The sequence below is a fragment of the Athene cunicularia genome (genome assembly GCF_003259725.1).
Source record: "Athene cunicularia isolate RWA chromosome 3 unlocalized genomic scaffold, athCun1 chr3_part1, whole genome shotgun sequence".
NCBI classification, from domain to species: domain Eukaryota; kingdom Metazoa; phylum Chordata; class Aves; order Strigiformes; family Strigidae; genus Athene; species Athene cunicularia.
Genome location: NW_020799097.1, coordinates 112,342,609 through 112,355,898, shown reverse-complemented (window position 1 = coordinate 112,355,898; position 13,290 = coordinate 112,342,609). Strand labels below are relative to the sequence as shown.

The following is a 13,290-nucleotide window of genomic DNA, read 5'->3' as shown; positions in this document are numbered from 1 at the left end:
TTTTGTTTCTACCTATGCAAACAACAGCTGAGGAAATAAGCTGTTAAGCCAGAAGATGACCACATCCAGTCAGGCAGCTGTCTCTTCTTGACTGCACCCCAGTAGGATGCACTTCATCCCTCTGAATGTTTTATAGGATGCCAAGGCCTACTGGGCAAATTGTCAGGGCCTTGGAAGGCAATAATTACTGATGAAGAAAAGTCTCATCTTCATTTGTCATTGTGCTGCAAGAAAAAGGCACCATTACCATCAGTGATGGCCACACTTCCATCAGCCTCATGCCACCATAGTAGGTGTACTCACCCCTGAGCCTTCAGCCATTACATTCCTGAGCAGAGAGGTCTTATGACACAGTTGTCTGATGTCAGGGCAGGCAAAACCATAGGAATCAAAGACACCATATAATAAAAGCGAGGATTTTGTACACAAACCTTTTATGTCACCTGGAAATTTAATAGCATTACTCCCTAGATTTGGAATTCACTTTAGGAAAGAGTTTCTGCAATTTTTATTCATTTCCCATAAGGTTGCTTCTCAGAAATGTTCCAGCTCAACTGGAATTTGAGCACCCAAGAGTGAGGCTTTTTCCAACAGGGAAGACTTCTCTTGAAGGGAAAAGAAAGCAAATTCCACTAGGCTTCATATGAAGTGTCCCCTGTCATACTCCTTCCATTCCCTCAGAGGTTTCCAGTGCTCGCTTGAAAGCCTTCAAATTCTTTCCATTGCTGTAGCAGCAGATAAAGAGGGACCTGGGGAGAGAGCTCTGAAATATTTTTTCTTTTATTTTTAAGCTTATAGATTTCTTACTGCTCATCAGTGCTTCATAGTGCTTCACAAAGGAGGAATGCAACCAGCCAGTTACACCCTTTTGTATTCTCCTGAGATGAAGGCAACTGTAAGGCAGTTGCCAAGTTATGGAACGTGTCCACAGAGCGATGGAATCTCCCTCTGCTGTATCTTAAGTACAAAACAGATAATTAGAGGGGTCTCCTGATACTTGGCAACCAAACGGATGCTCACTGGCATCATGCCTTTAATATGAGATAGAAGTGCTTCATGTAGGCTTCATTTGGCATTAATGAAAACCAAATCTACTAACATAATGCATAAAAGTCTGACCCACTAGTTTCTAAAATACTTAAGTAGCTTATTTATCAAATTAGGTGTGAGTGGTTTTCTACTTGGGATTTTGTAATACTGTATTAATGAACTTCTTTTCAGTCATGACCTACAGAAGATGCTAGTTGCATCACATTAATAGGGCAGTAATACTGACGATGAGGCAAAGGAGTACCACTGTTGGTGACAGCAAGTACAGCAAAGGCAGTATCACTGGGGGAAAGACACAAAATTGGGCTGACAATGACAAAGTGTCCTGTCAGAGGCAACATTGTGATGCCTATCAGTTTCTATGAGCCACCCTCTGAAATGTGTTGCTCAGCTATCCCCTTCTCAAGTTTAATCTCATACCAATTCACCAAGTTTGTGTAATGCTGAAGTTAATAAGATGCTATATGTCAAGCACTTCCGGCATTTAACAATCATGCTGATAGACTAACATGTGGGTAGCAATCGAAGTGTTTTGAATAACACATAACATGGTCTACTAAGTGTTCTATTTATATTGTGTTTATATTTAGTTCTTACCAGAAATGTGCTTTTAGTCATCTGTACTTACTACGTTTCAGTTTGCATCGTGGAGCCACCTGGGTGCAGTCTTGGACATTCAGATTTTGCTGTATATATATGTAGGCTTTCCAACTGAGAGCTGAGGAATGTTACAGGGTCAGTCCCGTGAAGGAGTCCGAGAAAGCAGGGGGTATTTTAAAGGATATATAGCAGAGAAATCTTACAGGCACACTCATCCAAGCTGAGCTCAAAAAGGCTTTGTTGCTTTTCTTTTTTTAAAAAAAATGTGTTTTTCCAGCATTTTAGAGACTTGTCTAACTCACTGACAATCTGTCTATCCTGCACAATGGTCTCAAGCAGCACCATGAGGAGCATATGTTCATCACATGATAGCAAAGCTATTTGCAGCAAGATGTGGGTGAACTTTTGAGTGCCTCATCTCCACTGCAAGCTTTGGGGTTCTCCAGAGTTGGGAGATATGTGTGGGCACTGGTGGTATGAGGGACCAGGTCTGAAAAGAGAAGCCTCCATTGGCAAACATTAATCAGGGGGTGGCTTATGGCTCTGGCAATACCTGTGCATGGGACCAAAAAGTACAGGGGATTTTGCTGCAATGTAGTGACAAAGGAACTTTTTTCCAGTGCCAGAACAGGAGATAGGATTCAGTGCTCACATGTGAAGGGAACAAGCAACTTACACATGCATAGATCTGTGGTGATCCACCCCAGATGCCTGTTGGAAGATCTGCATGCAGCCTGGCTGTGGTGGGTGTTGCTGTCCAAGAGGCTAAGCACCCTGATAAAAATAAGGGATACTCTAGACAAAGTGGCACAGCTTCAACAGCAACAGGTACTGATAAGCAGTGGGACACAAGACTGCCGGGCATACAACAGAAAGGCTTGAAGGGAGTCACACTCCCTTTCACTAAGACGCTTTGGAAAATTCCACCCAGAAACTACAGAAGTGAATAATATCACTGGCTGTTTCCTTAGTTGTTCTCCTCAAACGCTGTCATTTATGCTCACATTACATTTTTCATATTAGCTGTACAAGCAAAATGCTCAAAATTATTTTGAGTGGTATGAACAACACTTACTTATTTTAAAGTAACCTTTTAGATCTTTTCTACTTTTAATTCACACATCATAGTACTGATTACATTAGACTAAAAGTGAACTATTAAGTAGTGTCATTTAATGAGAGTTTAAGCAGAAATGCCACCCTGGACTGATTATTGACACAACTCTAATAAATCTCACAATATAGCAAGTATCAGGAAAAAGAAGAACACTTGATGTTTTCAGTATTAATTTTAAAAGAACGAGGTAAAGATATAAACTTATCACAGCCTGTATAATCAGTGATTATTTAAGCATGAAATGCATGCTACATAGAAAAGCTGTTTTTAAACCAGACTTTCAAAAATTAAGAGCGATTGTTCATTAAGAGAAATACTAGAATGCAGTGCTGTCTGGAATTTGCCGGATCCTGTACCATTAGCACACCATGATTACATTTAAGGGATTCCACCTTGGGCTTTTGTTCATCATGCAGACAGTGAGATTTTTTTTTTCTGCAGGGATGAAAAAAAACAGAAAGGAAATGTGGCAGGTAGTGAGCATGGCTGAGAGGGACTAATGCTACTCAGCACACTTTACAGACTAATTAGAGGAAAATTTGTGTGCTTTTTATGAAGAGAGAGACAGGATAAGGAGAGAGGAACACATGAAGGGATATCAAAGCACTAACAGCTTTTTTCCTACCAGAATTAAATGCTAACCCCAAGGTGCACTGGTAAAGCTGTACTTACATAGCAAATCAATATAAATGGCAGACCCCTTTAGGTGGCTTTAGATTTCTATTAATGTAGTTCTTAAGGAGCAGCTAACTTGCTAATGAAAAGCGATGTTACTAAGAGTCCCCGTGTCCAAATTAGTAAGTAAAGGCTAGTCAGCTGAGCCTTGCCACATTAATTTGCAGTCGAACCTTGCTGATTCATATTAATAATTATGCAAACCATTATGAATGATTCAACTCTGAATTCATAAACAAGTAATTGTAGAAAAGCAATCATACCAATGCACACCAATGTTGTGCGTCAGATTTAATTTCCTTTTAATTGTTTTTCATAATACATTACGTGTGAAATGGTACTGTGTGAAAAAATGCAATAAACCTTATTTCAAGTTCGACTGTAATTTCCTCATAATAAGAGCAGACGGCAGTGGTTTTGTATCAATTTTAAAGAGCACAGAGTTTAGAAAGTTTAAAGAGCAGTTCAGTGAGAATGAGCTACACAGTAACTGCTACTATCTGTTAAAGTATCTAAATTTTACCAAATTCCAGTGCTGCAATAACACAGAATCTCTCTTGAGGATACTTAGAATAGGAAAGAACTGCAGTATCTCAAGGTGAAGCAAGTATTGCTAAGATCTGCTTTCTGATGGTGCCTCCAGGTAACGGCACTTTAATGTAACATTTCCAGGATATTAAAAAATGCAGAAACCAGAAATGATTTATCAGTCGTGATGGGTAACGCATTTGCAAACTGAAGATGCCGACAATCAACACATAGTGTAAACCATGACCCACAACCCCCCAAAAGTCAGCAGGTCTCTGCAGTTGCCCCAGGGAGGTTTTGGACTGGGGCCAGCGGGATCAGTATTGTCCTCTACGAGGTCTGGATTCAATGGCCATTTTTCTCGAGCAAGAACTGCAAGATCTGTTGCATTGCACTGTTTTGCTACTGCATCCACAGAAAAAAAAACAGTTCTGTAAACCACAGGTTTTAAACCAGTTGTCTTCCAAAGAAAAGACATTGCATGTTTGGTCATAGTTCTTTTAAAAGTGGCAAAAAAGCACAGGCTTCCTTTCTATGATTTACTTATCAAAAAGTACAAAAGAAATGTCAGCCTATAAATTAGTGAACACTATCATTATTTTGTAAATCCACCCAATGAAGTAAATCACAGATTTGCTGTCCACAGACCATTGATTTCACTAATTACTGGGTCAGAGCAGTAACAGAGAGTCCTAGATTAATAAATTTAACAGGAGTGACTAAAATGCATGGACAAACAGGTGTTCAGTGAGTAGGAACTATAGAGCAAGGAGTTAAATAGCTTTCTCGCTATAACCATGCTGTTGGTTCAACATTTGCTTGATTGTTCAGCAGTTGTAAGTGAATTTTAAGAAATTGCAAACCAGGGAACATTTTATGTTCTTTGTGATTAAGAACAGTGCTTTCAGGTGGTGCTTTATGGGATGTTACACAAATTAGTCTTGCTTTTTACCTACATAAACAAGCTGTCCTTCAGAATTATTGGTCAGATGATATTTACCAGGCAATGCTCAGTGGTTTTATTTATATTGTCTTTAAATTTACACTTTATGATTCCTGATCCAGCTATGCAAGGTGTATCTGGAAATACTCTCTATCTTTTACTGGAATCACAGTATCTTTGTAGTTAAGAGCTTTAAAAACATCCGTATATTATCCCCAAAACAACACATCTCTTTTCCTGACAAGATGGGAGATTTCTTCTTATGTGCACTTGTGTTGGAGAAAAGACTTGCTAATCTGCAAACTGTGTTTGTGAAGTCATGTCAGAATGACCGGTAAATTAAAACTGCATTGCATCCTGACCCTCCGCAGTACTTTCCTCTCCCTGCTCCCAGGAAGTGGGATTCCCTGCTCTTCATAGGCACTCCTGGCATAATTGTTTTATACTTGAGCCCATGTCAGCTGACCAGCTCCTTCCATTTCATCTGTGTTTGTCCTTCTGGTTTGGTTTGTGGTGTTTATAATAGCAGCAGCTTTCTTCTTACTGAATAGATAGTAGCAAACCCAAAAAGGAACAAGGTACACTCCAGCAAAAGCACACCCGCATTTGGAGTGTTTTTTCCATCATGTGTCAAAAGCACCCATGAGAAACTCAGCTTCCTTAAACTGTCAAAGTCATTCAAGTTTAAAGAATCCAAATGTGCTAAGGAATGAGTGAATATTCTGACGTCTGAGTATTTGAGAACTGATAGACTATCTTCCAGATGTAGCTGATATGCCCTGGAGATTTTGCATTTCAAGCATGACATTTATTCTTAAAAAAACAAATTTAAACCCAGAAAATGGACATCCAGTTTGAAAAGTCACCATGTTTTATTACATGTGGGAAACTACAGAGATGAAAGCAGAATCTATGCTATTTACAGATTAATATGAGATTAAGTTTAGCAATGACTCTGCCTTATAATGTGTACTAAAAAACCACGTGCTGCTCTGTATATGCTTACAGGGTTGAATGATGGAAGATACAACTCTGGCCAGAGTCCCACTGAGTTTATGGGACGTAAGGGAGGTTACTAGGGAATTGTAGACTGCTTTGTGAAGAAATGAATGTGATTTCAAAAGATCTGTATTTACAATTATTTAGAGACATTTAACAAAAGTTGCAAACAGATTCAAACCACTTCATAGATTGTCTCAGAGTTCCTGAACTCTTAGCTGTTTCCTCCGAGTTTGTGTGTCAGTGAAGGAGTAGGGATAGCAGAGATTCAAGGAGCTGAATGTGGTTTTGTTATTGTTTCCATAAAAGCTTTGAGTAGCGAAAGAACATCTACAGACACAGCGTACTCAAAATTTGTAGCTAATAATGCACCAGTAGTCTGCAGGGGGATTTTTTCAAAGGCATTGCCACAAGGAATGGGTGCCCACCTGCCCTCTGAACTATTAAAGAGCCCCCACCTTGTCCCAGTCTCACAGCAGAGAGAAGTCCCCGGGAGCGCAGGTGAGGGAACAGCCAGTGCCGGCTGCTAGGGCCGCAGTCTAAATTCCCTTAACTGGATTCTGCGCTACAGCATGGCTGTCTCGACGTGCATACTCGCTCTGGTAATTTGATAAACTCACCTGCAGGGAGGGATTATTCCACATAGTTTAATGAGCCGTCAGGTCTGCATTCCCAGGGCATAAGGTGTGCCCACAGGCCTGTCCACAGTGGCAGCAGTTATCTCTGCTGTCATCAGGCTCACGGAAGCAGCAAGAAAAGAATGGAAGTAATTAAAAACATATTACAATTTTCATATTAAAAAGAAAACCACTATTTTTCAGGCAGTAATAATGAGATTTACTTTCATGTTAAGAGGAATGAGAAAATCAAACCTTTTTTAAAAATTGGTTTCTGGGGTTTTTTGTCATGTCGAATACATTCATAGCACTGCTTTCAGTTTCTCTTTCCACCAATGAATTTTTTTTGGGAGAAGATCTCAGCTGAGATTTTCCAAGAAAAGCAGCCAATATGAAATACATAAAGACAAAATCAGCAACGGTCCTCAGAAACTCATCTTTAATAATATAAGTGGAAATTATTCAGGCTTTGCTTTGCTTTGTTTTCGTGAAGGGAAGTCCAACTTGCAGAAGTTTGGAAAACATTGCAATGGTGTGATAAAACTGGTCTGTATATTACAGTTACACCAAGCTTGCAAATGATAAAAGAGATTAGGTCTACCAGAGTAGATAAGATCACTCTACAGAGCTGGCCTTCACCTTTCTGCCATTACTTTCTTGTCTTGGGATTTAAAATTATTTATAAATACTTCCAATTATTTTTTTTTAACTTTGTATCTTGCTTTTTGTTTTGTTGTTATATGAACAAAGTATGTTATTCTGAACGTTTTTCATTCAGTTTTTAAGATTTTCTGGCTCTCAGTGATACATCTTGTGCTGTTAGTCCTGACTGAGGCGGCAGAAATGCTGCTGGAGCTCAGGGTCACGGGTCCTGGCTGCCTCTGCTTTAGTGTGCCAGGATACACCACAGACGTACAGCAGTGTCAGAATTAGCTTTCAGAGAGGCAGAGGCCTTGTTCTCCAAAAGCAGTGTGTGGTTGCAAATCAAACGGAAAATAAATACAGAAAGCTCTCAGACAGAAAGCCATGAGCATGCATACTCCATTTTTGCTTGCTAGCAGTGGCCAACTTTGTCCATTTTATTGTATCTCTTGAAAAGGGAAGGATTCCATGTCTTTTGTACAGGACACCACTAAATATTTTCCTCCTTCTTCTCTTTCATCTAATGTAGGCTACACATCACAAATGGGGCAGAACAGACTTTAAATATTGTTTGTCAGTGAAAGGCGAGACCAGCTTCCTAGCAACAAAAAGGATGTTGCTTATTGTCTTCAAAAGGAGACCATTTCATCCCATCTCGTTACAAATGCCTTCCCATGATAGCTTCTGTTGATATAAAAGTCTGCCAGCAGGGGATCCCCATTAGGAAGTGACCAAGTTTGAAAACCCGTTATGCTCCTGGCAAACATTGTCATCTTGTACATATTTAGCCTGATCACTCTGGCAGGTTATGAAAGACTAAATGGTGCAAACACATGTGGCAGATGCCGTTCTCATGATAGTTGAGGAGCCTTTGAGCCTCTGTTGGTAGCATGCCAGCTTCATCTTGTATACTGAAGAGCATTATACTTTTAAGCCTTCTACAGCTTGCCCTGAGGGACTGCTGCTGAAGTGGTAATAAAATTCAGAATGAGCCTCAGAAAGTCAACTTGTTGGTTTGGCTTCAAATGGGTTTTTTCATTATTAAACTTCCCTTTAGCAGCCATATGTAGATCTGCTTTCTCAAAAATGCCATGTGCCCCTTTAGAAAGGTGATTCTAACTGAGGAGATAAATAGATCAAAACACAGAGCCAGCTGAATTGTTTCTGTGAAGCATGTCTTTAAATTGCCTTTGGTGGTTACATTTCTTCAGGTGAAGGGAAGTAAAGGAAATCTGGGAGTAAATGTTGTTTACTGGTAGGTCCTCTTGGCAGCCTATCTAGAAAATACAGACATGACATTCTCCATTCCCCAAAAAAGCACATTTCATTTGCATCAAATATTGTAAACTGGGTGACACATTGCAGGTTTTGAGCTCCAAATCTGTGAATATTGACAGGAGCAGTTAAAAATGCAGTTATGGACTGAGCTGGTAAGAGTAGCGGTAATGTATGGCACCCCTGAAACTTTTCATAAAGAACATTTAATGCAACATCTTAGTGAGGTAGGTGAACAACTTAACGAAGGTAAGGCAGTTGGAAGATGTGCCTCAATCAAGAGGTGAAATCACCTTATCAGGGTTAGAATTAAAATTATGATGCCAGCTTGAAAACAAAATGTTTGGCCAGTGGAACATGGTTTTTAGCAGGGTACATCAGTAAAATTAGAGAGTCTTTAATTATCTTAATGTATTATTGCATAACACCCCCCTTTTCCCTGCTTTGCTATCTAATGTCAACATTGAGTTAAACGTTTGTGTTGGGTGGTGTTTTTCTGCTGAAATTGAAAGGTTTTGAAATATCTGGGGGATATCTGGTTCTTTGGCTCCCTGCACACATTATAGGTATATAATTACTTAAATAAAGGTACTTGAAACTGAGCACATCTTTTCTAACATTTCATATCTGAATGAATAGGTAGTGTCAGTCGTGTTAACATGCTACGAGACACTCCTTGGCTGGGCAGCACTTACCATAGCAAGAACACAGTATTTGTAATAGCATCAATAAATATTTATACTGTGAAAACATCTACCTGAGAGAGCCCCACTGTGCTGGACACTGTGCAAGTCTAGGAGAGGCAGCTCTGGCCAGCCTGCGATACAAAGAGAAACACAGATGAAGCAGCACAGTGGGAAGGGGGGAGAGAGCTTATGATGGGATGAACACGTAAAAAAACAAGCAAAGTTCTGCCAGGTGCACAAAGTGTTCTTAATTGTGCAGGGCATTAGTGAGATCTGAAGTTTCATTCAAGGAGTGGAGGGGGGGTAAATCCTGCCATTTGACAGTAATGAAAAAAAACCAACCCTTCTGCAAAAAGGAAACCACACATTAGTTTTCTGTAGACAGATCTGTCAGAATTGTTAAACTTGTGTAGCACCTTTTGTTTTATCCAGATGTTCATTTAAAGACCACGCAACTGAATCAAGCGATAGCACACACGTTGACAGCATGCTGCTGCCACTCCAAATACGAGAACGCAGTGATCGCAGCCATGCAAACGCACCCATCTTAAAACTTCCTGGGTGACCCTGCTGACATCTGTTCAGTCATTACTGGGATGAATGCGGTGCCCCTCCTGACTCCAGTTAACAAGTTACACACAGAGCATCTCACTGAAGCTCTAAAAATTATTTTTCATTATAGAGGAAAGAGAAATAAATCACAGCTTTGTAATCTAGCTGCCTCCAATTATATTTACAGCCTTGAGGTTCTACATCGAGTCATGTCCTCTCCATCCTTTTACTCCTTTTTCACAAAAGAATGCTGTCATGAATGCTGTCACTTAAAGAAAAAGTTACAAGAGCTTCCTCCTAGAATAGGCTCAATTTAGCTTCAGCGTACTAGTGCAAAGAACATATTGCAACACTGTGGTGGCCTGTTTTTCTGGCCTTTATTAATCCAGAAACCTTAATGATGAACAACATTTGTGTCATTGTCTACACAAATTTAATTTGTTTATGCAGCAGTTCAGTTAATCCTGCAATCTGCTTTTCTCAAATGAGGACAGATAATGGAGACACCGTTCTTTACAGGTCTTCAGGCTTTTAAATTCTGATAAAATCAGGATTCTTCACTGGGTCTTGCCACAGCTCTGAATTAAGCCACTTTAAATGTAATTACTGAAGCTGGCTGTACATCAGGAACATCCATTAAAAGAATTGATTGACCATGCTGTTACGGGAGGCATTTCATGAACAAACGATCATGATGGGTCCAGAACTGTAATTTATAAAGGCAAAAAAAACAGGTAAATACTTTATTAGTCGTTAATGAGAGGTTCACAAGATAACTGAATTTCTTCTTTTTTAACCAGCTACTTCAGGGAACCTTGGTCCATGGCCATCTATCACGATCGGTTTATTGATCTCAAGAAGGAGCTGCGCCAAATCCTGATGTCGGAACAGGTAAGAAAAATGACTGGCCGAGTGCGTTTTATTATTTAGGCAATTTGTTAGAGTTGTTCACTTTGGTTTCTGCTCCCATCTTTCTTCTAAAGCTTTATGTTTCTGCTTAGCTATTTCCTCTGGGAAACCTGAGCAGATCCTGTACCTCACAGAGGGGGTTCACCAAGTGCAGCATATTGTTCAGTTTCATTATTTGGGCATGTTGTGAAATTTGCCGGCAGAACTTTTAAGTTGCTTTGTTTTCCTTCACAGCATTTTTGCATTACACGTGCAGTTTAGTACAAATACCCAGCAGAACCTGGAGGCTTATTTGTTCAGTTATCCCCTGGTTTTATTAATGTTAACATTAATACGAATACGCTACAGGCCATCCTAAACCTGTTTCAGCTGAACCTATGAGAGGTAGTTTTTTCAACACCTACAGGGAATAGCTTTTGTAGCTGAAAGAGCGAAAGCAACTGGCTTTGTCAGTGATGAGTGGATTTCCTGAATAAGGATGAAATGAAAATGTTTGCTAATGCTGTTTGCAGCTTTGGCCTTAGTACCGTAGATGGAGGCATAAAGTCTCAGCAGCCTGTAACTTTGCCTGCTTAAAATCCAAAGTCCACTGTGCTCCACAAAAAGAAGTGCTAGCTGCAGATTTCCAACAGCCCCAAGAACTGCCTCCTCCACCCCCTGATGAATTTCTAGCAGATCTCAAACGTAATTTGCCGTCTGGATCTCAATACTTCCAACCCTCTACTTGGGACCAATTTACCCTCTCTCTCATGGCAGCTTTTGCTTTTGTTTCATGCAGTGGAGTTCCGTGTGATGGCAGTATTTTTTAAGTATTTGCTCACAGAGCTTTTAACTGTGCAGAAAACAAACAAATGACTGTAAATGGAGGCAGGTCAGCAAAAGGAAGGGACGTTGTGTAGACTGTAGCCCACCCATTTCCGTGGCCCAAACTGGCGTGCTGTCCTATGTCACAGCTGTAACCACACACACGCTCGACCCCTGCATCCTCCCAGAAGGGCCAGATGCAATTTTCCTCCTATTGTCACGATACAGAAAGTGCCTCTGTGCAGGTCTATTTTAGATTCTTGTGGAAGACATCTATGAAAGAACACAAAATGAAATTCTGTGTAGAATGGGAAGCCTGATGAGAAGTGCTTTTCTTGCCATCGTTCAACCACATTTCACATGCTGAAAGTGAGAACAACTTCAGAGAAAGCGAATTGGCATCCTACAAATTAAAGACTGGCTTGCCTTACCCTTTTCTTGTTGCAGTAGTCCTGATACGCAAAAATAGCCTCACTGAATGGACTGAAAGCACCTCTGTGAGTCAGAATTGCTTACATGAACACAGATGACAGTATCTGCATCTGAATGCAAATTTGTCTTTACTTTTTGTATTTTTATTTGGATTTTCTTCATGGTGATTTTAATTATATTTACTAAATGTCGCATTTATATGTGACGCCATCCTTGGGTGTCGCTTCAAGGCATGTTGCTAAATACATAGTAGGTACCATGCCCTTATGGAATAGATCTTAAATGCCTCATGACTGGCTGTATTTCTATGTGGGGCAAGAGACCTACTGTCTTTGCTTCCTGTTGCTCATATTCCAGCTCACTTCAGCGTGCAGATAAACTAGTAATGAAATGTAAAAAATGAGGGAAAAATACCCCTTTGACAGAGATGTTTTAAGAACCGTGAATGGAAATACACAGAAGTCAGACATTTCTGGTTAGTTTGTACAGAAACTGGGAATGAGTCTCATGCACTTAGGTATAATATTTACAGAAGTGTTCACTAATAGTAATAAATACATGCATAGGCAAGCCAGTTATAGCAGGCACAGGGACCGTGGTTTTAGTCTGTGTATTGAATGGGTCACCCCAACACCGCACTCGGTGCACGTGTGACTCTTACTTGGGATGCTCCTGCCTGTCGCTGGAAGCCGAGCGGTGGCACGGGCAATGTTTACCCTTTCACAGGATCACAAACATGTGTTTATTTCAACATGCAGAGCTCCAGCTATGCAAACATGCAGATGGCGGGGCTGGGTTTTTGCACCTACATCAGCTGTTGAAGTATTACAGCAAACTGAGGGCACACATGTGCAGCGCGAGATTTTCTAGAAAAGGCACTTGTCCTCAATAAGAAATAATGGTCTGATTCTCAAATCGCAGCTGGGCTTGCTCTGAGAAGTCAGCTAAAAGCTGCCAGTAAATGAGGCGGCAGGGGGCATGTCCCCCAGTGAGGGCCAGGAGCCCGTCTGGCAAGGCCGTGGCGGACAAGGTCGGGCACCACCGCAGCTTCTCACCCATGAAGACGTTGGTTCAGTTCCGTGCCAGCCTTGCTTCGGCGGCCGTGGGCAAGGCGGGTCCTTTGACAGGGACTAAAACCCAGCAGCACTAGCCACCAGGCCTGCGGCCCTGGCCACTGCGCTCCCGGGTGGACGCACCCGGTGAAGTAGGAAGCCGGTGCGCCCGGTGCCAGCCGTGCTCCGCACCCTCCCGCTGCCATGCGCGTCTCGGCCCCAACACGTTTTCACGCCGTTTTCGGTCCCGGCCGTCGTCACCCTTTGCGTCTCGGGGACGCCTCCCGGGGCCCCGCCGGCTGACGGCTCTACCTTGCAGGTGCCCAGGCTGCCGCCCGCCGCCGAGCCCCCCGCGGAGGACGAGGAGGAGCAGAGCCCCTGCCCGTCGCTGCTGCAGGAGCCCATCCTC

At 41.4% G+C, this 13,290-nt stretch overlaps 1 protein-coding gene across 1 annotated transcript in view; it reads left to right on the top strand.

Moving 5' to 3' along the window:
• Positions 1 to 13,290, top strand: part of CFAP61 (cilia and flagella associated protein 61) — a 122,840-nt gene that overhangs the window by 98,370 nt on the left and 11,180 nt on the right. Inside the window, exons 25-26 of the mRNA XM_026844669.1 lie at positions 10,485 to 10,575; positions 13,201 to 13,290. Coding sequence (XP_026700470.1) covers positions 10,485 to 10,575; positions 13,201 to 13,290 — 181 coding nt within the window. The remainder of the gene's footprint in view (positions 1 to 10,484; positions 10,576 to 13,200) is intronic.